A 25,536-nucleotide genomic window follows, 5' to 3' on the forward strand; every position below is an offset into this window, starting at 1 on the left:
CCAAACGAGACCAATTTGGGAAAGCAGACCGCGGGTGGCTGTGCAAAGTGTGAACATCAGTCGAGCTGAGCGTTTCCCAGGTCACGTACAAATGGGCACACGCTTTTCGCAAGTGCGGATGGGCCTTAATGGAGTTGACTGGAAGGTATCATTTCGACTTTGGAGGCAAAGTAGTTTTCTGGGCTCTCAGTTGCCAGCCTAGTCTGTGCCTTATTGCAGGTGCGAGAACTTTTGTGGATGCTGGCACAAAGACACCGCCAGAATGGTGGGGCACAAGATTTTTTTTCGTGATTGCGCATAACAATAAAACATAAATCACCTGTGGAGCTCACCTAAGCATGGCAAATAATTTATAATTGAATTTTGCCTGCAATGTATGTTAAGGTTTCAACATGCGAATGACATCTTCGTCACTAATAGGATACATTCATGCGAGGCATAGAAAAGCTGTAATAAAACCGCTGTTCACTCGTTACAAAAGCTCGAAGATCGGGTTGCAGCAAATGAAAACAAAAAACTATACTGCGGTTTCGTTTGCCTACAATCTATATATCTATACATATCTATATATCTATACATGGACAAGAAGTGGAAGCTGTGACAGATTTTCTGTTCTTGGGCGCCAAGATTACCTCGGAAGGAGACTGCAGCCATGAAATTAGGAGACGCCTGCTTCTGGGAAAGAGAGCAATGGTTAGCCTTGACCGCCTAGTAAAGAGCAGAGACATTAGTCTGCCAACCAAGATCCGTATAACCCGTGCTATGGTCTTTCCAGTTGTGATGTATGGATGCGAGAGTTGGACTGTGAAAAAGGCTGACCGCCGAAGAATTGACGCGTTTGAATTGTGGTGCTGGCGAAGACTCTTAAGAGTTCCTTGGACTGCCAGAAGATCAAATCAGTCGATATTGTCGACCATAAACCCTGACTGCTCTTTGGAGGGTCAAATTCTAAAGTTAAAGCTCAGCTACTTTGGTCATCTGATGAGAAGAGAGGAGTCGCTGGAGAAAGATTTGATGTTGGGAAAGGTTGAGGGTCGCCGGAGAAGGGGTAGGCAGCGAACGCGATGGTTAGATGGCATTCTCGAGGCATTGCAGATGAAGCTATGTGATGTTAGGAAGATAGTGAGAGACCGGAAAGCGTGGCGTGACATGGTCCATAGGGTCACGAAGAGTCGGACACGACTGAACGCCTGAACTGAACTGAATACATGATGTCACAGCCACAGTTCAGCTATTTAGAACAGAACTACTGGAAAAACAGTGTCAATTACTCACCCACAAAAAAACGCATGCTTGTTAACATTTCACGCAAAATTAAATAAAGTAACTTGTAGCAAAAAGTTCATGTCCATATTTATTGACACTGCCGAAAAGCAATATACTACGGAAAATACACCACCTTTTATTGCGGTATTGCAATCGCAACGAGCAGGGTCAAAAACAATAAAAAGCAGAAAGCACCTTCTGAGCCTTCTTTTATAATCCATTCAGCACATATTTATTTCTCATATATACTTGCTACAGTTTCATATATGACCAGGTGCACATGGAAGGCATCAGTAGAGATCACAGCAGACTCCATGCATTTAAGAACATTTTTCTAAGCATTCGATAGCAGGAAATATGAGCCAGCAGTTGGCTGTTAATAAGGCAAATATAATGTTCTCTGGCAACAGCAAATCGAAGTAGTATAAAACTTAATTTAGCAAAGTTCCATGAGGTGACTTTGTTTACAATGATATTTTCGTTACGAAAGATAGGCTGGGCAATGATTTCGGATACAGGCAAAGTTACAATTTAGATACATCTGCAGCCATTCGTACCAATGCAAATGTTTCTTCAAATCCACCATTTTCATTAACATTCTTTCTTTCAGTACTAACCAATGAAACGGCGCAAGGAGACGAACACAGGAAAAAAAGAGGAATAGAAAGAGCCCTCTTTTTTGCCATTTCATTGGTTAGTATGAAATGCTAGCCCTTCAGAAAGTATTTCTTTCAGTGTTCAATCCCTGGCCAAATCACAATTTATCTTACCAAACTTTCTTCCTTTCCAATTAGAAATGACGGTAAGAAAAATAAATCAGCAGATACATTTAGGGATACATGTAGACACATGTATGAACGCGAAAGATCTGTCGCACAATGCAATGCCGCGACGTCCATCTCCTCCTGCGGCATGCCACCATGTGAGTGGCAGCGCAATGCTCTCTGTGCTCTTTCCGCTTTTCTGACAACACCCGCTCTGTTAGGTCATGTGATATGATCAGGTAATTAAATCCTACAATTCGAGATACATATGTCATCAGTTAAATTCCCTATCACAAACCAGTCTCCGACTAACTAGCAGATGCGTGCTAAATAGGAAGAAATATGGTATAGCATCCCTCAAAAAGTTTCCCTAAGAATGGTTGCATTACAGTTATATTACGAAAGACTGATAATGTGGCACCACATGAAGGTCCGTTTGTGAAGCCATGCGAGTAAATATGACATGGCAGAGAGGGAGAGTGGGGAGGGGCCCTGCCATGGGGATATCTGCTGTGCATGCTGTAATCCCACTCCAATTCGGTGGCTAGACAACGGCCGACAACAGTGCCAGATGGATTTTCATGTAATTGGGCCAGTAATGTTTTTTATTAAAGATGAAAGAGGCCGAACGAACTGGCTTAATCTGAAAAGGCTAACCACCCCATTCTGGAGAAATCCAGGCAGCAGGACTAGTAGGCCTTGTGAACACAGGCAGTGCCTGCCTGCAGGTCACATTGCGCTCATGCGGTTGAGCATGCACTAGGCAGTATATTGCCTAAGCGGCGTCTTCGGCATAAGTGGATCTGTATGAGGCAGTGCTAATTCATCCAACTGTGTTTTGGTGTGCGTCGTGCTCCGTGGTTTGTCTCCAAAGGGTTCCAATTAAGCCAGGCCCATCAATCACGTACGAGTGCACACCACGCTTTTATGCAAGAGGATCACAGGATATGGCGCAAGATAAAGTACAATCCTGGCATTCATCGAAATGGGGCAAAAGGTCTGGAGCGGCCACTGCATTTTGGTGGCCTTCCAGGTGTTGTGTTTCGCCCCTGTGACCAGGAACGGCGACTCAGCCTGCGTGTGAAGCAAAAAGGAAAGGTGGTGAAAGGTAAAGGTGCTGGTGTACACAGACACAGACGGCAATAAGGCTGAAAAGATTTTATCGATTGTTTGCAAGCAACACATACAAATATGTACTAGAGAACTCCTGAACTAAAAGATGTTGGCCTTGCTGTGAGTCATGGGCTAAAAGAGATGAATACATTCGAGCCACCTTATAATGGCCACAGTTATGATGATAAGTGATAAGTGCTCGCTTATCATGAATGAAGGCAGTGTTATTGTCGCATCCTGCCAGCACAGAGAGTGTCCCCCAGCTCCATTTGAACCCCTCCTCTCCAAAAGAACAGTGCATCGCTGCATCATCCTTGCATCACCATCAGAATCTTCCTATGTCAGTAAATGATATGACATCTGTTATCCTTCGGTAATTAGTGGAATTTCTCTCTCTGCTGTGAAAATATTTGATGTTTTCCCTTGTTGTTCTGGTTTCAAACAATTACTAAGATGACGAAGCTTAGCCTATATCACAGAGAGTTATAACGAAATTGCGATCAGTCGCTACTGCATAGTTTTAATTCACCACAGCTCTAACGACAGTCTGCCCCATGAGTCGGAAGCAATGAGCGAAGTAGCTATGCCGCTGTTTATGTATAACTGGCAAATGTAGAGCTTAACATTGACGCCGTAGCCATCATTTGGCTGCTGGACCGGAAACATGCGACTAGAAATTACAATGCAGACTACAACGTAACCGCTTATAGTGCGGAACTGGATATAACACGTCTTTAGCCAGCCACCGGAATGCCTTTTATGACACTCGGTGTAGCCATACCATCTATTATGCTCTCATGCGAAGTGATATACCGGTTATAATGTGGTTTTAAAATCTACTCGGTGACAGCGCAGAACAATAAGTGCACTTCCCTGAGCGTCTGAAGCAGCACCGGGCTTTTTTGCGTGGCACAGCATATTGCACCATGTGGTTAGGGCTCGACAGAAGTGCACGCTCTGCACACGCCCACCACTCGCTTCCTCCTTCAGTCTACATGCGATGCTCCAGTCTTGCTCAAGACTGTGCAACAGATACTCTTTTCCCTCTAGCTCTTCCACTTTTCTCCTTTCCAAGTGCTGTATTGTAGAAACAAAGCTTGGCAAACGTAGCAAGAGTGACTGGCTTCCTCCACCTGTTTATCCAGTCCTGGCCACCAGTGCAGTCTCTGTTTCGTTCAGACAATGCCAGGGTGGCTTTCATGTGCAGCTGTCACTAGAGCTCACGTCTGTGATGTTGGGATGACCAATCGCTCCTCACGTAAAAGCAGATTGTTCATTATTGCCAACTCTTCTCGGACATTGAAGAACGGCAGCAGCTCAGAGTTGAGCGTACGTTGGGCGGGCCACTTGGTTGCCACGTACCACATTACATGCTGCAGCACTGGGTCTGCTTGTAAAGCTTCCTGCAGTTGTTCTTTAGTGATGCATGATGAAACCACTGAGACAATTTCTTCTTTGTGCTCCTGTACTGCAGGCGTGAATGTCCAAATTCCTTGCGAAATTCGACAGGCAGTAACATAGTAGCGGCCTTTGTCTGCAGGCACTGCAGAATTGACCTCTGTATGCATAAGTCAAGGTAGCGAACGGCGTCTAGTCCAAGTACCGCAGTTCCTTGGCGAACAACATAGAACAGGACGAAAGTGGATCGACGCTGGTAGCAAACATTTGCAAGAAAGCAGCCCTTCACTATGATATCACCACCCGAGTAATTGAGCAGCGTCACTGACGGTACAGGATAGCGTTGCAGTCGCTTTGAAATGGTTTACGTAAGCATCTTCGGTCATGACAGATACTGATGAACTCGTATCTACGAAAAACTGCATGCTCAGACCTTCAACTTCAATACCGATGTGAATGCCGGAGCGCGTAGTGTTGTCCCCAACACGTAGAAGCATCACCTGTTCATCTTCATCTCCATCCTTCGGTACTTCCTTGACGATCTGTTCCAATTTCGGACTACAGCATATTTTTTGGAAATGGCCAACTTTCTCGCATTTGAAACAAACCTTTGGCCGATTCCCCTAAAGGGGAATCGGCCAAATGTTGATTGGAGCTGCATCGGTAACAGCAATGCCCCAACTTGATTACACACCGAAGTTGACTGTGGCCCATGAGCAGCGTTCAGAGTCCGACACGAAGTGTTCGCACTTGCCTTTCGCATTTGGTTCACGCCATCAGAAGAGGTGAATTCGCGCAAACGTTTAATTGCCTGTTCATAGCGGCACACGATTGTAATTGCCTTTTCCAGAGTCAGCCCTGCGCCTTTAAACAAAAAGCATTCTCAGAGCCTATCTGATGCAATGCCAGAAACAAGTTGATCATGAACAGCAGCGTCCGTGTAATTTTCGAAATTACAGTTCTTTGCAAGGTCACGGAAATGAGCAATATAAACTTCTGCAGGCTTACCAGGGTTTTGCAGACGTTTCTTGAATCGGTGGCGTTCGACGAGCTTGTTCGTCGTGGCTGAGAACAGGTGGTTGCAATTATAGAATGCAGCTTGGAACACGTCTTTAACTATCGTAGCTTCACTTAAGGTCCCAGTTCCTTCGCACTGAACTTGCGCTGGCTTGCTAGAAGTGGGCGTGTAGCGGAATCAACGCTGACCTTCGGCACTGAGCGAGTGCAGATATATAGTTTGCGCCGGGACGCAGCAAACTTTGAGGTGCCAGATGCTTCTAAGTTCGTAGAAAACAGTGCCTTAAGTTCCATGGTATTGGTGGCTGACCCAGGGTTTCCAGGAATGCAGGAGGAGGCATAAGTCCCGTGAAACTCATTATAAAAGGTTTACCTTGTTGCCACTTTGTTGTATTGTAGAAGTAAGGCACTGACACAGAGCAGAGATGTTACGCGCCAAGCGCCATGTCGCCGTCTGGCTCTCCTTTATTCTCCTCCCTCCGTACACATCATATCTTACGTAACATACATGTGACCGGAAGTTGAAGGTGCCTGGGAAGATGTGAGACGAAACTGGAACTTCCAGTTACATGCGCGACACAATACCAAGCATCTAGGTCGCACTCACACGTTTTTTCAGCATGACCCCTCTAATGCTTTCGTTCACTTGTACATTGCTCTCTTCATAAAACAATAAGTGAAAACGCTTCTTGTGATTGTGCCTTCACTCAAATTTGGTTGCACAACAGCAGTATTGCATTGCGAGGAATTGTGAAACGTCGAGGGATCGCTGTAACAGACACTCAGCTAGCTTCATACTAAATGTGCCGAATGATTTGAGAGAGGTGATATTTTCGCGATGACAGAACTGTCCTGCTGAAGCAAGATATAGGTAAACGATGTAGTGGGCAGGCACTACAGTGCATTAAAGACTCTGTCAACCTCACCATGATACTTGTCTTGTTCCAAAATGCCTCGCATTCTTCGTGGGAACGAAAAGGGCCAAGGGATGTTTCAGCATACAGCGTAAAGCGTGACTGTGGAGGTTATCGTGACCACCTTTGTGAGAATGCACATACGCCGCTAAGTGCATATACGGTTCCAAGCTGCATGCGGTATGCTAAATCTAACCTAAGAGTGCAGTGGACTTAATAGGCTGCTTTTCGTTCATTCATTATTAAGCCATTTTTGAAAGGCAAGCTACCCATCTGGTGTGCATTTTGAGCCATTTTTGAAAGGAAAGCTACCTATCTGATGTGCATTTTGACCTAAAAAAAATTAACTACTATAATTATTTGCCACACATGGGTGAATTCCACGACAATTTAGGCTTGCTAATATCTTGTACATCATTAAAAAGAACCAACACAACCAGCGTTTCGTCCTTGTACTCCTTTGAAGCCTTTACTACCCAAGAGTCCCTTCCTGTTAGAATTAATTTCTGTTATGTGGAAGAGAGGAAAAGAGTGCTCACGCTGTCGTGTAGGGCTGGTAGTACCCCGTAAAGACGACGTCCAGTTCCACAGTCATTTCGTCCACCAGAAGAAGGGCATCATCCCCGGCAATGCCAAACACGTCGATGCCACCCACTCTTTTTGAACGGTCGTTGCCCTCCACCAACAGTGCGGCCAAAGAGTGCAGCTTGGAAGACAGCAGTGCCCACGGAGCGCCTATGGCTCTGCAGAAGCTGTACTCGATTCCCTCGACAGAGCCAAGGGGCATGAAGGTGACTTTCGACGGGTTCACGTCTTGGTATGAAAAAAAAAAAAAAAGAACAGTCGGTGCAAAAGCAGGGGAGATGTAAGTGTTGCATAGCCAGGAAGAGCTACGTCAATTACCAATCGAGAAAGCCACGCCTATAGCCACAATGAACAGTGAGCTTGTGAACGTGATGAGGCAGAGTGGAAAAGCAAAAAAAATTAGCTCCACTGATAATCCACGCAGCACTGCAGGGCAGGCTCCTGACTTTTCTCTCTCACTGTTTACGAAAAGGAAATTTTGAAGTGTCTGTATTTTGAGCCCTCAGAATGTGTCTGAAATGCACTAAGGAGATTTATATTTCATGTCTCCATAAAGTTCCGAGTACTATATGTAGTGCTAGCTAAATATGCAATCTGTAAGTCGGTAATTATAATTCAGAACTTTGACAACCCGATAAAGGTATGGAGGTAATAGCCAACACATGTTCAGAGTCCCTCTGTGCCCCCGTTAACTAAGCCTCACTCATCGCATACAGATTAAATATAACCACAACCATCACATTAACAGCGACAAGCACCATCGTAGTCATAAACTTTAATTACTCTCATAATTCGCGGCTTAAGAACGCTATTGCCAGCAGCACGTAGAGCTACTCACACACATTCCTTCGCAGTGCACCTTCTGTCCAGTCCTGTTCTTCCTACCTTCAATGAGGACAGCGAACTGGGCTAGTTGGAAGGGATTCATACTAAAATAAAACTAGTCACAAAGAATATGGACTTTTAGAAGAGAAGACCACGGTGTTGTCTCACAACTCATAATACAGGACAGCAGCACATTTACAATCTCAGAAAATGCGCATGTGAAAAGGAGGTGTAAACCAAAGAGCACAACTGGACAGGTGTTCACTGATGATTCCGATTAAAAAGAATTGATGAGGTTTAACTCTTCTCAACCTAGACATACAGAGCTAGAAGGTCTGCTCGATGATCGGGTGCAGCCTGACACCGCTGCTGAAGAATTGACACACTCGGTGTGGTACGCACCTCTGGCAGGTATTGCCAAGAAGCAGCAGCAGCTGTGCAAAGAGGCGAGCGCCACTGGCTCCTACAGCCGCACCTACAGTCAAGGTCAAATGCTCACCAAACTTGACCTTTGCAGACATGAAGTAGTAGTCTTTCAATCTAAAATGCAGATTCCCAATCAGAGCTGAACTGAGGGACTGCTGATGCGTTCACCCTTATAATTATACAGTGATAAGGATACCCTAAATTTTACATGCGCTGCAATGCGCCGAGAAGTATTAGACACCTTCAGCATACCGTGAACCATGTTAGTGTTACAGGCACCATAGTAATGGGAGCCTGCCAACTGCTGGTGCAGACGCCCTAACTGGTGCCAATGCGGCAGGCACGAGCGGAGTTGATGAACACCTGGCACCATCAAGGTGATCTACTGTGCATCGGGATTGATCAGCATATCTGACACTGGTAGAGGGCAGTCTCACAGTATGCTAAAGGGTCTATTGTTTATCAGCACATTGTGCACATGCGGACAGAAGGAAGGAGATAAGAGTGAAAAGATTAAGAAATGATTGTCAAGCAGATTTTCATGATGCTCAAATTTTATTTTGTCATCATGATCAGTTAACATGGAAAATTTCTCTGAAGCCTTTCATATCTAGTGAGGTGAGGGTGAATGGGTCAGCTGACTCCCTATTCACTTGTGTGGCTGAGGAATCTGCATGTTTGGCTTGCAATTATTGGTGAACAACCAACCAGTCGTGTTTTTCCAGTTTTTGCCTTCTTTCCACACGTTTATTTTCCAAGGTTGTGAATATACTTCTACCATGTACTAAGTTTTCAGTTGCCAGACAGCACTACGTTTTTTTCCTCTCAAAGCTGATTATATCTGAGTATGGACTTCCTACCTTCCTCTCCCTCTCACCTCACTCGGTTGCATGTGGATATGACTGCCTTAAGTACGCTAGGGAATGCACCGCGCTTCAGATGCATTATCTACAAGTATGTCTATAATAAATGTGGCCAGACAAGCATGTGCAAAGAGCCATAAAAATAATCTTTTTATCAAGAGCTGCAGTAAAAAATGGGCGTGGCCAATTAAGTTGCATCCAACAAAATTAGTGGTACAACAAACACCAGTAATGCAGAGATTGCTCACTGTGCCTAGGTACTGTACTGAAGCAAGCGCCTTGAATTGCGGCTCAGATGACGTGGCTGCAGTCCGGAGCAACTATATAGACCTTTCCAGCAATTCCGCCGCGCCACCGAGTGGCCGCGCAGGGCCCCAAGGGAAAGCGGAGTGCCGCCGCGGTCACATCTCTCCGACTCTGCCGGTTCACAGGCGAACATTTCTCTGCCATCTCAGCGTCCTTGCTGCATTGCTGCTTCCCGCTATTTTCTTTTAATTACATTATGCCTACCATTCCTTTGCACCGGGTTGTACAGTTGGGGGTTGCGTTCCAAATCCATGGATCACCAGCCGACACGAAAAAGTCCGGCGTTTGCCCACTGCAGCTCCCCGTGGCGGCGCACGCATGTGCAGTGCGGAAACAACCCTTCTCCTCTCCGCACCGACGCGCACATCTGGAGCACAGCGGTGACGGGAGCAGCTCGTTGCCATGGTTGCAGCGCATCCGCTGTAGAGGCGTGTGCCATGCACAGCGACCTTGGCTTTACATGGCGTAGTGAAGCTTTCACTTCAAAAGTCCCAACAAAATTGCATAAAGACTAGCAGTTAACCATCAAAGCAATCTGAGGCTTGCTGCGTTTTGCAAAGAAGCACAAATAATGCGCATGAGAACATGCATGACGGCAGAAAGCAGCGGCACAGCACGCCAACACGCTTGTCAACAGCCGAAGCGGGTGGCGATCGCTCCGTTCTCCCATCATGCTTTGCGTAGATCCGCCAGGGTATGGCGCGGCGCTGCAATTTGTGGAAAGGTCTATTAGACGCGTGAGTGCATGCGCTCGTGTGTGTGGAGGAGGTAGAGATGTTAGAGAGTTGCGAGCTGCCCTTGCACTCGCAAAGAGGCACAGTTAAGCCATCTGTGGTCTATAATATCTCCTGAGCAAAAGGCATTCAGCAGCAAACTGATTCAATTGGAGTGTAACGCGTGTGAATCTGACTGAAAGCTCTTTTGACAATGGAATCCATTTCATTCTGTTACCTATTCAGTGGTATTAAATAAGGAGGGGGTAGAAACAGCCTGCTGATAATGTGTGAAACAATCTGCTGATAATGTGTTAACACAAATAATGTGACTAGCAAAATTTTCGGTGCATATAGTTACATGGTGGCAACAATGCTGTAGGCAACAAATGAAGAAACTGGGGTATACTGCAATGGACTCTTTATTGGGTGGATGTGCACCCGTACAAGAATTCAGCAACTGGGAGGCAGTGATAGCAGCAAGCGTGTTCGGTAGTTGTTGAACAACAAATGACTGTTGCACACTTTTCAGCGCTCAATTTAAAGCTGGTAAAATAACATCTAGATAAATGCACCAAAGGTGACTAGTACAACTGGGAACAGCATGGAAGTAGATGCGAGTGGCTGCAATTGTTCAAGATAAACCGTGATGCACCTTGCACAGCAAAGAAAGTGATAAAGCCGCGTAAGCAAAGAACACAAGATCCTTCTGGGCACTACAAGCAAAATGATAAGGCTGTATGCCAGTGGTTCCTGGCAGCAACAAATAAAGATTACAATGTTGGCGGCAATATGGATGAGCCCATGATGGCAGTGAGGTGGTTGGAGTAGTCTTTTTTTCTCTTTTCTGTACCACCAATGGTAGCATACCTCCTTTTTCAAAGGCAAGTGCAGGCTTACCTTTAAGAGTGATCTTGCCACCAAAGATGCGCAGCATGTTTTCCTGGTCACTTTCATCACCCTTTGGCAAGAACTTGGCCAAGTCAATGATGCACGAGACTTCGTCCCACTCTCCAGTGCTGAGGCAGACACCGAAGGTATGTGACAGAGCGTCCATGTCAGAGGGGTCTTCACATAGGTTGCTGTTGCCATTATCACCATCTGCTTTGCTCAGAGAAGCCTGTTCAAGGCTGAGGTCCACCAAGGCAAACACGAATCCTTGGACCATGGCGTAGCCAAACACATGAAGCGTGTCACTCCGCCCAAAGGCTTTTCTCACCTGTGTCAATTTAGTAGAATACAGCAACAACTAACAGACACGCCTGAAGAATGAGACGGATATTGTTAGATATGTTGCGTAGACAATAGCAGTGATTCAATGGCAGATACAGTACCGGAAGATTGCGTTCCTGTATAACACAAAGCAAATGCGCTGAGGCTTCCCCTTAACCTTTGTTCATTTGACTATGAGTCAAGCTGGTCTGGTATAGCTACTCCTTCATAAAAGATCTGGCTGCTATAATGACAAGCTTATGGTTCGAAATTTATGAAAAATGATAGGCGACAAGTTGACGTCAGCCAAGAGTCATGAAACACAATGGAAAAGGCACATAGTTTAGACTCAGCTAAGTGGCATACGTTTACCTTTTCGCTTCTGAAGTAGTCACTGTCTGACGTGGTGCGGCCGAAGAGACACAGCTTCGCCAGGCAGAAGGGAAACACGTGGCTGCTGGCTACGTCTTGTGGTGCAACGGTTGCTAGACAAAAGAACATTTCATATTTAAGTAACGACGCAGAAAAAAATGAGAGCCGTTTACATATGTCAGTTGATTTTCATCACACCCATGGTGTTGACACAAAATTTGCAAAGCTGGCTAACTTTAACTACGCTCCTCGCATGTTTCTCCCACTGGAAAAGCAGCCACCAAAGTATCACACACACACGACAGAAAGCAGTGCTGCTGGACTCTATTGACTAACGTCTCGAGAATCGCGCCCATGGAGTTAATTCGATTTGGCCAGCTGCTGTAGCAGTAATCGAACCTGTGGATTTGTGTTCTGCACTCACGGTCTTTCTCGTGCAGATATGTCCGCAGCTGCCGGAACCGTTGCAACAGCCGCGCCGCGTCCTTTGGTCTCGGAGACCAGCCCGTGGCGAATGGGTGCAACTCTTCCCACTGTTTCACTCGGCTGGTCAAGTGCACTTCGCCGAGTTCATTGCTGTCGGTAGTGCTCAGAACCCGGCCCTACAAAGCAAGTGATGCAAAGCACAGAATGTGTTGTTAGTTTAATGAGACTGGAGAATTGCTGGTTTGGGGACCACTGATATCATTCACACACTGCCGTAACCTGGCAAGTACGCTGTGTGTCCAACATCAGTGGTTTGATCAGGCCATAGCCCCACAGCAAAATGAGACACAATGATCCTGCAGTGGGGTCTAGAAACATTTGCACAAGAAAACACAAATGAAATGCGCTGCTTTCACCTTGGGATCTGAAGGAAACTGGTGTGGCATGTTGACAACTATGATGGTATAGCTGTATCTTGATGCCAAAACCAGAAAATTCGCCATTTCCCACACCATGAGATTCACATTTTTGTTGATTATCACAGCAGTGTCGTTCTTCATGAAACCCTCCACCCTGAAAGGAACAAAAATAAACAGTCCATGTACGGTACGCATGTGGACTATGCTGGCTGCTGTAGTGCACAACTTTCCAATAAACTTTCACCAACTGGGGTTCTGGTGGTCTTGCACAAAGATTTCTACATCTCGCTTCAAGCGAAATACAGTTGCTCCAACCAAAATGCCATCCTGTGATTTTTGGCCCAATAGTGGCCTAAATCTGGACTTGATAGTCTTGCCGTGCCCTCGCAAGTGTTGTGAAATTTTGTACGACTGCTGGTCAATGCTTCTTTTATTGCTTATGTCGGGTGACGTTGAACAGAATCCCGGGCCAAAAGTAACTGAGAAGTTGGAAGAAATTCTTGAGAACCAAGCTGCGTTCGCGCGTAAGATGGATGACATCAAAAGTGAAATTGCTGCAGTAAGCGCAAAAACCGACAACTTACAGGGCCTTCTTGATGCATTTGACGCGATGAATAACAGGATTTTTAAGTTAGAAGAAATAGTCCAACAGCAGGCTGTAAAGCTTATCGATTATGAGAACCGAAGCCGACGTAACAATTTACTAGTATTTGGCGTCGCTGAAACTGAGACAGACACTGAAACGGAAACAGAATCAAAACTGAAGGAACTTGTTGTAGAGAATATATTTCGGAAAACTATGGGCGTGCAGGTTGACACAGTGGAGCGAATTCATCGCCTTGGTAAAGCCCAACCACAGAAATGTAGGCCAATTATTCTTAAATTCTACGATTCCAGAGAAAAGGAAAGTCTCCTGAAGAAAGGCACAAAGCTGAAAGGGACTTCTTGGCGTATTGGCTCTGACTATGCCAAAGAAACTGTAGAAGTACGCCGAAAACTATGGAACAGTGCGTCCGCAGACAGGGCTAAGAAGGCAAAGGTCTTCCTTATCCATGATAAACTTCGCGTAAACAACCAAACCTATATCTGGGATCACAGCCGAAACGAACGCTGTCTGCTGTCTACAGACCGCGGAGATAAGGCTGATAATTTCAAACAGCACCAGTCAGATGAGCCAGGCAGCCCAGATAACCTTGATTCCTCAATCAAGAGTGCGACGTCGGACACGTCATCACAGATATAGCTACGCCTTTTAAGTCTGAATGCGCGTAGCATTGTAAATAAGACTACAGAGTTAGAATACTTGCTGCTTTCACAAAGTCCGCATGTTGTAATAATAACAGAAACCTGGTTGAATAACAATATTTCTTCTGACTGCATTGTTCCTCCGGACTATATAATGTTTAGAAAAGACCGGGACACACGTGGTGGGGGCGTTTGTATCATAGTAAAAAGCTCTTTATCTGCAGTAGGGATGGATTGTAATGTTGCTGAAACAGTTTGGTGCAAGATAAAGTTTTACAACGTTGCTTACATTATTGGAGCTGTGTACCGCGCGCCCTCTGCTTCACCCGAGTTCTTTGATGAAGTAAACACTTTTTTATGTGCGAATGTGAAAAAGAACACGAGACTAATAATGACTGGCGATTTTAACCTCCCACACATAAATTGGCAACGCCTATGTTCTGTTGGTCCTGATTCGTCTAACGGAGAGAAACTATTAGAAATTATGTTCGCGTATAACCTAAAACAAATTGTGCATGAGGATACAAGAATAACGCCCGATTCGCAGTCATTGTTGGACTTGGTGTTCCTGTCAAATAATATAAAAGAACACACCGTTAATGTTGAAGATGGTGTCTCTGACCACAAGATGATTATTGTTTCCTTACCGCTTAGAATCAGTGAGTGTTCAAAGCCTTATATCCCTGTGCGCGTTAAGGATTATGAGCGTGCGGACGACACCTCCATTCTTGACTACCTGGAATCTGCCTTTGATGATTTTGAAATTGACTATGATTCCAAAACAGCAGAAGAGTTGTGGCAGCAATTTAAGAAAATTATACAACACTGCGTTGACAGGTATATCCCAACTCGTGTTAAAAAGACGAAGCTCCGAAGCCCCTGGATCACCAGGGACATAATTCATATGAAACGTAAAATAAAAAGACTACGTAAAAAGAAAAATAAACGTATTCGTGTTTTGCGACTTCGTGCTGAGCTGAAGCAGGCGCTGAAAGAAGCTAAAAAAAAGTTTTTCGATGAAACGCTTAGCCGCTTCCTCAAAACGTCACCGCAAAAGTTCTGGCGATACTTTAGTGATAGGAAGGAGAGAATACAGGAGATTAAACACGAAAATCAGGTACTGATAAAAAAGGGGCATATAGTAGATCAGTTTAATCATTTTTTCCAGTCCGTATTCACTGCAACCAAAGATGACATAGACCTTAGTTCAGAACGCTTGTTGCCTAGCCGAATGAATGACGTCATAATTTCGCAGGAGGGCGTATTTCAGCAGCTCCTCAATTTGAATGTTAAAAAGGCCAATGGACCAGACAACATACCAACCCAGTTTCTCCGAAGATATGCCGAGTGGGCCTCACGATACCTTAAACTTATTTTTCAAAAATCCTTGCACACCCATTGTGTACCACAAGATTGGCGCAATGCACTAGTAATTCCGGTGTTTAAAGGAGGCAACCGAACTCTTGTAAATAACTACCGCCCAATATCTCTTACATCGATTTCTTGTAAACTTATGGAACATATTATAGCGAAGCATATCTTTCATTACCTAGAAACAAGCTGTTTACTTTACCCTCACCAACACGGATTCCGAGCAGGCCTTTCCACCACTACACAACTTGTAGAGACAATTCACGATTTGGCAATGACGATGGATGCGAAGCAGCAAATTGATATAATCGCTGTAGACTTTGCCAAAGCTTTTGATAAGGTGCCACACAATAAATTAGTTTTTAAACTGGAAAGAGTTGGAATTAATATGAATATTGTAAAATGGATTAAAGCGTACTTAGGAAATCGGAACCAGGTGGTCAAAATGGATGGTCATGTGTCCGCCTCACTACCAGTTCTTTCAGGAGTTCCACAGGGCTCTGTTCTGGGACCGTTGTTATTTTTGGTGTATATTAATGATATCTCTGCTGTCATGGAACCGAATGTACGACTGAAGCTATTCACAGATGACTGTTTAATTTATTCCACAGTTAGAAACACGGAAGACCAGCTTAGAGTTAACAACTCTTTACAGGCATTAAGCGAATGGTGCAAAAAATGGAACATGGAAATAAATTATTCCAAATCAACGTACATGCACATTACAACGAAGAAATCTGTTCTTTCGTTCCCATATTTCATTGGTGACAAGTGTTTGGTAAACGTAACTCAGTTTAAGTATCTAGGAATGACAATAACACAAAATTTAAATTGGGGCACACATATAGAAGAGGTGTGCTCTAAAGCACACCAGAGGTTATGTTTTTTGAGAAAAAAATTGGAGAATGCTACACGAGATGTAAGACTAATTGCATACAAAACTTTTGTGAGACCAATCCTTGAGTATGCGTCAGTAGTATGGAGTCCTAAACAGAATTATTTAAAGAAACAATTAGAAAGAGTTCAGAGGTACGCAGTACGCTTTATTTGTTGCCGATATCGAAGGACAGCCTCAGTTACAGATATGCTTTCTTCCTGTAACCTGGATTCATTAGAAATATGTAGATAAAAATATCGCCTAAAGCTACTATTCCAGATGCTCCAAGGACAGGTAAAAATTCAAAAGGAAACATATATACAAGCGCCAGGCAAACGGAGTTCTAGAACAAATCATAGTCGGATAATTCAGCCGTACTACGCCCATAGTGAAGCTTTCAGAAATTCCTTCTTCCCCCATGTAATTGAAATGTGGAATGACTTGCCAATGAGTGTTGTAGAACAGAATGATCTGCATGAATTTGAGCGATCTCTGGATGACCATCTGCTTGAAAGTGCTATTTGATGCTTGAACGAATGTACTGTCTTCTGCTGATGTATTTAGTGATTGTGAATGATTCTATTTTCTACGAAGTTTTTCATACCCTCCCTGTAAGGACCCTCGCTTGAGGGTTAACAGTATTGTTAAATAATAATAATAATAATAATAATAAACCATTGGGCCATGTGGCTTGTTACTTCATAAAATACTGCGTCAGTAGCAAGAGTACCAGTGTCAGAGCCAGCAGAAACGAGCTCAATGAAAGGCAGTGCAGAATGGCAGATAGTCGCGTACAAGGATGCGATTTGGAAGCTCCCTGGCCTAGGACAAAGCTAACTGCAGGTCAGTAGAAGAGGCCTCTGTCCAAAGGCGCATGTTAATACTATGTATATGCTTCAAACCAACACAACCAAACGACTTGCACGTCCCACATAGTCCTCAAAGATGTCATCATGTTCATGATTTTTGGGTGGTGCTATAGTTTTGCAGGGAAACTATATTTCGCTAAGGGCATCATCCTATTTCACACGTTCTCTCACTGCATCAAGTAAATAAATAGGACACCTGTCAATCAACAGCCAAGTTCAGCTGCAGTGTACAACAACAAGCTTTATATGTACAGCGTGGCTACTTAGAGACCCAAATTTTAGTGAGATCGAAGCACTCCCAAATAAGCCATCCAACTCTACCTACCATCTGGTTACTCGCATGTATAGCTCAAGCCAATCAGTAGTGCCAGAAGCACCCCTCGCAGGCAACAGAAAATGCAAAAGGAAGGCGCATATAGCGCACGGACTGCACAGTTTTGTCCGCACAGGAGAGGCTGCATGCATTAACTGTGAACAGATATTGCAACCACCGGAAGTCTCACTGTAGCTCCAGTATTATCAAGCACTCATGCCCAGATATACCGAAGTGCAAAGTCATCTACCATTCATATTAAATGGACAGAAATCCCCCTTTGAAATCACAACTACACTTACTATACTAATGTTCACGCTTCTGGAATACATGTCCAGAGGAACATTCAATACATTGATTACACTCTTCGGTCCCTTTTTACGGATGGTGAAAGCAGATTGCCTTCACAGATCTGGCCACCTGCTGTCAACTCCATAGTGCTACGAAACCGTATTACGAGGTGATGGATTTTGGTACCTTTTAATTAATTTCATGCCATATTGCTGTCATGTGGCGAAGCCATACTAATTATAACTCAGCGGCGGTCTTTGTCTGGTTGTGCTTCACTGCCGAAGGCGTTGCAAAAATCAACAGTACTGTAATTTTAGAGATGCTTTTTTATTCGAAGTGTGCTGCTAACGGTTGTGTGCGTGCAAATTCACGTAAACATGTTTTTATCGCATATTGTATGCCCATGTGCACTCTTTGGCTACCGCTACCCTGATAGCCCCTGCTGGCTTTAAAAGGACGCTTGCGCAGGCCTACCATGCTCAGTAAGTCACCTTGCTTGCAGCCTGTCAAGTAGCAGGAATAAATGTCCCTTCGATGCTACGTCTACGCCTTCCATTTCCCGGATGCCAAACATGAGACTAGTAGTAATAGACATTTTAGGAGAGGCAGTGGCCAGTTTCAAGGCACCGTCAACTGCGACTTGATGCAAAGAAGGTTAGGCCTAATGCCTAGTGAGCTGAGTGTTATCAGCATGCCAGTGGATAGCACATCACTAGTGTGAGTGGAATTCTTGTTTCTAGGTTAAAGCTAAGCTTATACATAGGCATCTTTTTATATTGAACTGTCAATATATAAAACTATTAACAATCCCCTCTGAGTCTGGTTTATCCAGGCTTCAATCTACTTTGAAGAAAATTTTGCAGGTCGCCGTCCTTGAAAAATGCCTCAATGCACCGGACTATAATGATTTTTCTATCAGAGGATGGTTAGAGGCCCTGTGAGGAATATCCCCCTTTCGGTGCAGAATTTCTTACCAACTTCAACCACTCTATTAATCCATAACAGTGTCAATTAAGTGTAGGAATGATGTGGAGTGTTGCCGACGAGTGTGTTACTTCTAAGTTTCAGATGACCCTTTCCTAACGGCACAAACTTCCTGCGCACTGTAAAACCCAAAGCTTCCCATTAGTACAGATGAATACAGCGCAGTAGTAACACGGACAAGCAAGACGGACGTAAACACAGGCACTGACACAGGTCCTCGTGGCATCTCATGCCCCACGTAGCAGCGGCAATATGCAGGTCCAGATCATATGCCTTTCACATTCGTCGAAAGCTCAGCACCTTTGTTTGCATCTGTCTTTCCATTCTGTGTTACTACTGCACTGTATTCCTCTGTATCATAAAACAACAAGCCAGCTCCTACATATTAAGCAACTTTCCACTCGCTTCACAGTACTGCTCTGTCGGCATTTATAACTAAGCAAGCAACCTCCTTTCTTGAAGCCTCCAGCGGCGATGTTCTTGTGATGCCTTTCCTCCTCTCCATACCAACGAAACTTTGAAATTACACCAGTGATAAGTTTGTGTCATAATAGGGGATACTCGATGCCTGCCTACACGGAGCAGATATTTAATTCTGTATGCCCTTCCGCAGTGGCACAGCTGTTAAGATGCTTGACTACTGCTCCAGAGTACCCAGAGTTCGATCCCGACTGCCGGTGGCTGCCTTTCGATGGAGGCGCAACGGAGAGGCGCCTGTGTGCTGTGCGATATCAGTGCATGTTAAAGGGACACTAAAGACAGCCAAAGATGGTATGAAAATCTAATAAACTACATTTGGTGACACTGTCGCCGCATATCCGGCAGCAAAAAATCGAATAATTGCTGAGATATTGCGATAAGAAGTTGAGGTTTTTTTCTTGTTCCCGCCGGTCGAATTCAAACTGTGGCCTCCAACTACGTAGTTAAAGTTGAGTGACGCACACTATGACGTAAGCGGAGACTCCGTGATAGCTAGCGAGCCGGCGCGGCCCGCGGCGTCGCATCTCTCAAGGGCCAACTTGGCAACAGCGTACTCGCAATGACGGCCTCAGCCGAAATAAATAAAACGATGAAGAGAGTAATTTACCGAGCAATGGGCCCATAAAGGAAGAAAAAAAACATAGAGCGCTTGTAATGCAAAATACTTTACATGTTTCTCAAGCTTTTGCGCTCCTTCTTGCACTGTGTATAAACAAACCGAGCCCTCGGTCATCGCAACGCTTCCTGACATGTTTACATACAAATAAGATTTAGTTACCAGCAAAATAGTGTCCTCGCTGCTGCGCTTGTCAGTTTTGAAGCTTCGTCGCACTTTTTCCTTCAAGGTTTGTGCTACAGCTCCGTGTGCAGCGAAAATTACGTCCACGGTAGCAGAACATGACCGAAGTGCTGGCGCCACTACATTTCCCAGCGCTGTGAAATTCCACATGTTAAAATGGATCCAGTGCACAATATAGTGCGCATAGGCATCCAGAACATTAGTTGCAAGACGTGAGAGCAGGCAGCATGCGCCGATGATCAAGAAGTTGTAATTTTTAGACCAGCAGCAGAAACACTTTATTGTAAATGGGCTCATGACATAAAAACTAGAAATATTTCCAAGGTTCTTGTGGCGCGGCGTAGCCAAGCGGTTAGCGCCGAACGTTACGGAGCAAGCAGGAGTCAGTTCGAGTCTCACCTCTTCTGGCGTTCTTTTTTTTTTTTTTTTTTTTTTTTTTTACAAATCGATTTTTTTTTAACCTTTTGTAATGTATTTGCTTCGTTATTTTTAGTTTTCAGTTTTTATCTGAGGCCCTTTTTTTCGCCGGGCGACGAGCGCAATATATCGACGCTCTCCTTGGTATGAGCGGCAAGTATGCCCCTTTGTTTACGACGCCTGCAAATAGCATGCTGAAGGTCTTGTTGACGCAGTATATGTTGGTCAGATGTGCTATGATTTAGTGAACAATTGAATGATAATGCGTTTTTCCTTCGGTACTTAGCATATGTATGCTTTTCGTGGCGTACGTAGCTGCAGGGTTCAACACATTGGCAGGGTTCAACACAGTCAAACCTAGTTTATCAAGTGCAAGTTCCATTTTGCATGGCTTCACAGTGACTAAGCAATGATACAATATAATGTGTCTATCTGCAGCTATCCACCAATATACTGCCTAAGGTAACATATTTGAATGCCAGTTAATTGTACCAGTTATTGTCGCTATTTTAACTATCAGAATGCACTTGATCTCACCAGTGCTATCCAATGATATACCACATGGCTCACTAATGCTAATTAACTTAACTATCAGAATGCACTTGCTCTCACCAGTAGCTATCCAATGATATGCCACATGGCTCACTAATTTTATTTTACATGCTTAATCATTCTCCACTATTACTTAATTACTTTGTCACTAACTAGGAGCTACCTTATTACTTACACCATGGCCTCCTATTTTTCTATGCCCAGTCATATGCTACGGTGTTGCCATTCAAGGTTGCTAACTGGATTGCGAGAGTCACTTCTTGACACATGCAAAAAACTAAGTGTTTGTCGCAATGAAGCTCATTTGTGCAATGAGAGGCTCGTATATGCATGATCACCCCCCCCCCCCCCTCCCCCAATGCATTGCGCTTTACTATCCATGACTATCTGTGCTTGCGATTCTTACAATGTGATGTACACTCATCATTGCAGAGAAAAGTCTCACTTATCTATTCATCATGGGAAACAGCTAGTTTTGTCACTCAATGCGAAGTGGTGCTTGCAGTTGAGACCTCCCACCCACCCACTCCAGTTGCCTCATGCCTGGTGGAAGAGACGACCTTAAAACACCGCGAGGCACATTCAGTTAGTTTCCTATGCACGGCGTGGCCGCAAGCAGCAGAACCAATTTTGGAGGGACTTTTTTCTAAGGTGGCGCTTGGCACAACTGCTTAATTTCAATGCATACATCATGTTTGAGTGTCTCGAACAACCCTCTTTAGGCTGCAGGCACATGCTTTTATAGTCCTGCGTTCCAAATTCTGCCTTCAGGAGTGCTGGGGAATGGTACCTTTTCCTCCTATGGCAGGTAGACGCGATTGCTGCAATGCAGAAAGAACGTCTTCACAGTGAGAGCACAATTATGCTCTCCTTGCCATCACGAAATTCACAAAATATTCAAGACAGCAGATTAAGGTACTAATCTTCAGTTGCAGTAGAAGAGAATGCGTGAGTCAATCCAGCACATCTGAATACACTTGTCGGCTAAGTTGGTGATTATAACTGTACAGTATTATATACATACAACACACTTGGCTTAGCCGACTGCTACAGTGACGAAGCCCGATTTGACTTCTACCGGGCTTAAAGGTCAAAGCAGGGTAGGTTGTCAATTGCCAAGATCGTACCCCTGGTTTAACATGGTTAGTAGAGCTTCTGTTTCAATACAAACATATACATACATCTATTAGGCATGCAGCCTTAATGCGGGACAGTTAAAGTGAATTTAAATTCCCTTCCCCTGCTTGTCTCTTTCAGCACACAGTTCTTTTTTGGAACCAATAAAAGACATTGTCTCCACTGCTTTGAGATCCCTTCTCATTGAAACACACCCTCCTTTAGAAGCAGTCACGTTACTGCGGGAGATAGCTGTCATCCACTCAGAGCTTTTCTTTCTTCCCAACCTCCCCAATCTAGCTCACTTGCTGAGGCAGACGTTGTGTGACTCTCGTATACTGGCGGCGTTCCTCTCTGGGGCCATGGGTGAGCTGAACAGTTTGTCCGACCAGTAGGCCTGGCTGTCCGGGTACAATTTCTCCAGCTCGGCTGCCACGATGTCCTTGCCCGGGCAGGTACGTCCGCGCAGCAGGAACAGCAGACGCCCGTGGGTGCGCAGGAAGTGCTGAGTCTTCTCGTGCTTGAGGCAAGGTTCATCCATGAAGTCCAGCAGCTGCACGCTGTCCACTGGACTCGCAGCGCCACAATCTCCCGTTGCTGCCTGCAAGCCTGGGCATGACGATGGATGTGCGACCAGTTGGTTTGTGGAAGCTTAGCTTAGCTATGTGGAGGGAAAATGAAGCCTCAAACCAGGCACTGTACACTGTAAGTAAGTAACACCTTTGCTTGTAGGCACAGTATCTCGAAACAAACTGTAACAGCGAAGCAAGAAAATTAAGGCCACTGAACAGAACTGGTGGTGGTGGTAGTCGCTGGCATGGCACCTTCCCCTCTCTCTGCTTCTCGTCTTCTTGATGCCCTATTGCAATTTGCGTTTAAAAGAGTGTACCTAAACGTTATGATAAATGCCAAATTCTTGCTGCTCTACAACAATCCTTATTGGTACTGAGCGTGCCTAAAGTTCTGGTGGGTTACATTTTGAAGGCAAAAGATAAGGTGATGCTGCAGTTTACTATGCAAAGCATGCACGTACAAAGACTACTGAAAAAAGTTTGCATCAAGTTGAATTGGAAATTGCAGCTTGTTTAGTAGAGCAGCAGTTTTTCAACCATAGAAGCTATGACTAGACAGTAAGACCCTTCTCATCGGGTGTTACAGTGAGCGATGTTGGCGCACGTCAAACTAAGAAAGGACAAAGCCGTAGACAAAGACACAGCTATGTCACTACATCACCACAACTAAGTCTAACTGTATTGTGCGACACAGGCAGAAGATTTCAACTTTCCTCGAAAAGACTACCCTATTTCGCCAGTGACTTTCTGATTACTACTGGGTATTTTATTTCCATTTTTTCTATAAGGGGTAGTGGTTCTACAACCAAACATTGGCCAATCCCCCACAGTGGGTTTGTGGCATTAAAAAAAATGGTAGGGTTTAAACATACTTAAACTAACTAGTATGTGTGAGAGCTTTTGCGCACAGAGGGAAGTTGATGGAGATGACAACGTGCGACGCACAGCGCGAGTGTGTGTTGCAGTCTGCATGCGGGTGGATCGGCGGCGGCGATAGGTATGATGCTCAGTGCCCGCTTCCCACGTCAATTCGAATCAGCTGCGCACCGATGATTTTTTCTTTATATAGTGTGCAAGCACTACAAGTGAACATACAGGCATTAGACGATTTTGCTAGGCTCTATTCAGGGTTTAACATGGTTAGACCAATGATAGTGTGTGAAAGCACTGTTTGTATTACCCTCGCCAGGACACTGAGCATGACATCACGCCTGGCATGAAAATGAGGGTCAAACACAGGCAAAACTGTCGCATTAGTACTTTCGCAGTAAAAAACAGTGACCACAAAGGAAGATTGGAAGGAGTTCCTTTTTCCTTGCATGAAGCTGCGAAGTAATGTTATGTGTATGATGTCGAACAATACCACATTCAGGTCAAAATCATTGTTGTCGCCACTGCAGCATGTCTTCAGCAGAGGTCGCGTTTGCACGAGGCTTCATTCGCATCTATAGTGCACTTAGTTTTCAGTGCAAAAGCATTAATGAGGACAATCAGAGCATGGAAAAATCATCTAATGATTGTATGTCCCAGAGGCACTGCAATAGCAAAACAATAAAATACATAAAGAAAGTGTTGAAGTGTATTCAAATTCAAGAATTTCCTGTGGGAAACGAGTGCGGAACCTCGTAGCTATTGTGCATCTGACCGCCTCGCACGTTTAACTGCCACTCAGTGATGCTGTGCATTGCATGTCATCTTTATCAACTTCTAACACAAAGTAAAACTATACGCTGATAAGGCTTTTTGAAAACATGGTTTTGAATGTCTATTTCATTTAGGTAAGCTAAAGAGACAGAACACTGGAACTTAGGTACCGAATTTTTTTTGGCGCAATGGATAAATTGATGTATAAAATGTTCAATTTCATAGCAGTTTTGGTAGAAACGCTGTAGAAAATTTTTACCAAGAATATTTGGATGAGTGCATATGCCCATTTTTATGTGCTCCGATGCTGGAAACCATGAGCAGCGACCGCAATGACAACTGGTGGTCGACAAGAAAGATGTACCGAAAGCAAATACAAGTTTCATTGTAGACATCTTTACGTAGAGTGGTGTCCTCTTCAGTTTCCACTCTCAAGGCTGTTATGGCACAATAATGCACGCCTCGTCGATGGAAGTTTTAGTGGGCATTATCATCACTTCATTCACGGAATTCCAAACACTCTGGTGGCAAAAGCTGAAAGCATGCCTCTCGCAGTGCGAAAGGAGGGATGGTTTTTATTTAAGAATGCACTGAAGAGAGCGCAAAATATAATAAATTATGACAAGCACTCCTAGAAGAAAAAAACAAAATAGTATGCACTTGCGAAAAACAGTGATATTTTGCTGAGATGTAGTCACGTGGGGTACTCCAGTGAAAGCAATAGGGTTTCTCCGCTAGATAGTGCCTCAGTTGCATTTTTTTTTGCGATTTTCAATGGCAAATTAAAATTGTAAAGCCTATTTCTTTTTATATTGTAGTGCTCGATCTGTACTATACGAGGCAAGATCTTTTTGTCTCCACCATAATCTCATGACATATTTTGGCCAGCGTTCTGTCCCTTTAAAACACTACCACATTTTGTTTTGTGGGTAAAAAAAGTACCAGATTCATTTTTTTCTTTTGCATTGCTCGGCTTAAGGAAATCCAATTTCTTCATGTCAAACATTGATACAGCATCACCTCATCCACAGCTTCGAACTCACCACTGGCATCACCCATAGCACTTTATTAATTAAATGTGCACGAGTTTTAATTAGCTACATAATTAAAAAACAAATTAGAAGAAAGAAAATTAGATGAGAAATTAGAAGAAAATTATGTTCACTGCACAGAGCGTATGTCCCCACATATTTTTTTGTTTCAGACTCATTTTTAGCAATTTTAAGAGTGTTTGCTGAAACACCCGGCATAGATGTGCCTTTTAAATGACATCAATATGCGGTGCTGCACGAGCGACACAACCAAGCACTGTAACCTGTACTTATGCTGCGATATGTGCCGCTGGTAGCAGCAAGGCGTACTAGCCCCTTCTATGTTTCGTAGCACT

General features: G+C 44.3%; 2 protein-coding genes across 4 annotated transcripts in view; one reads left to right on the plus strand and one right to left on the minus strand.

Moving 5' to 3' along the window:
• Positions 1-1,345: 1,345 nt before the first annotated feature.
• LOC146196632 (uncharacterized) overlaps positions 1,346-25,536 on the minus strand; it is a 41,552-nt gene continuing 17,361 nt past the window's right edge. The window contains exons 8-14 of one of the 3 annotated variants that reach the window (XM_084598398.1): positions 22,239-22,542; positions 12,617-12,773; positions 12,199-12,376; positions 11,775-11,887; positions 11,091-11,409; positions 7,012-7,285; positions 1,346-3,104 (exon numbers count right to left, since the gene is read on the minus strand). In XM_084598398.1, the coding sequence (XP_084454524.1) occupies positions 3,008-3,104; positions 7,012-7,285; positions 11,091-11,409; positions 11,775-11,887; positions 12,199-12,376; positions 12,617-12,773; positions 22,239-22,542 (1,442 nt within the window). In that variant the 3' untranslated portion in view covers positions 1,346-3,007. The other 2 variants (XM_084598400.1, XM_084598399.1) reach the window with 2 other exon arrangements.
• Positions 12,939-14,049, plus strand: LOC146196633 (uncharacterized). The gene has a single exon (XM_084595975.1). It carries the CDS (start codon positions 12,939-12,941, stop codon positions 13,860-13,862), a length of 924 nt encoding a protein of 307 aa, XP_084452101.1. The 3' UTR covers positions 13,863-14,049.

The sequence above is a fragment of the Amblyomma maculatum genome, chromosome 3 (assembly GCF_055883805.1).
Source record: "Amblyomma maculatum isolate TAMU_Amacu chromosome 3, ASM5588380v1, whole genome shotgun sequence".
Lineage (NCBI taxonomy): Eukaryota > Metazoa > Arthropoda > Arachnida > Ixodida > Ixodidae > Amblyomma > Amblyomma maculatum.

Bases quoted from the DNA above. Each gene is read 5' to 3' on its own strand.
- LOC146196633 (XM_084595975.1), top strand. From the start codon at position 12,939: ATGCCATCCTGTGATTTTTGGCCCAATAGTGGCCTAAATCTGGACTTG.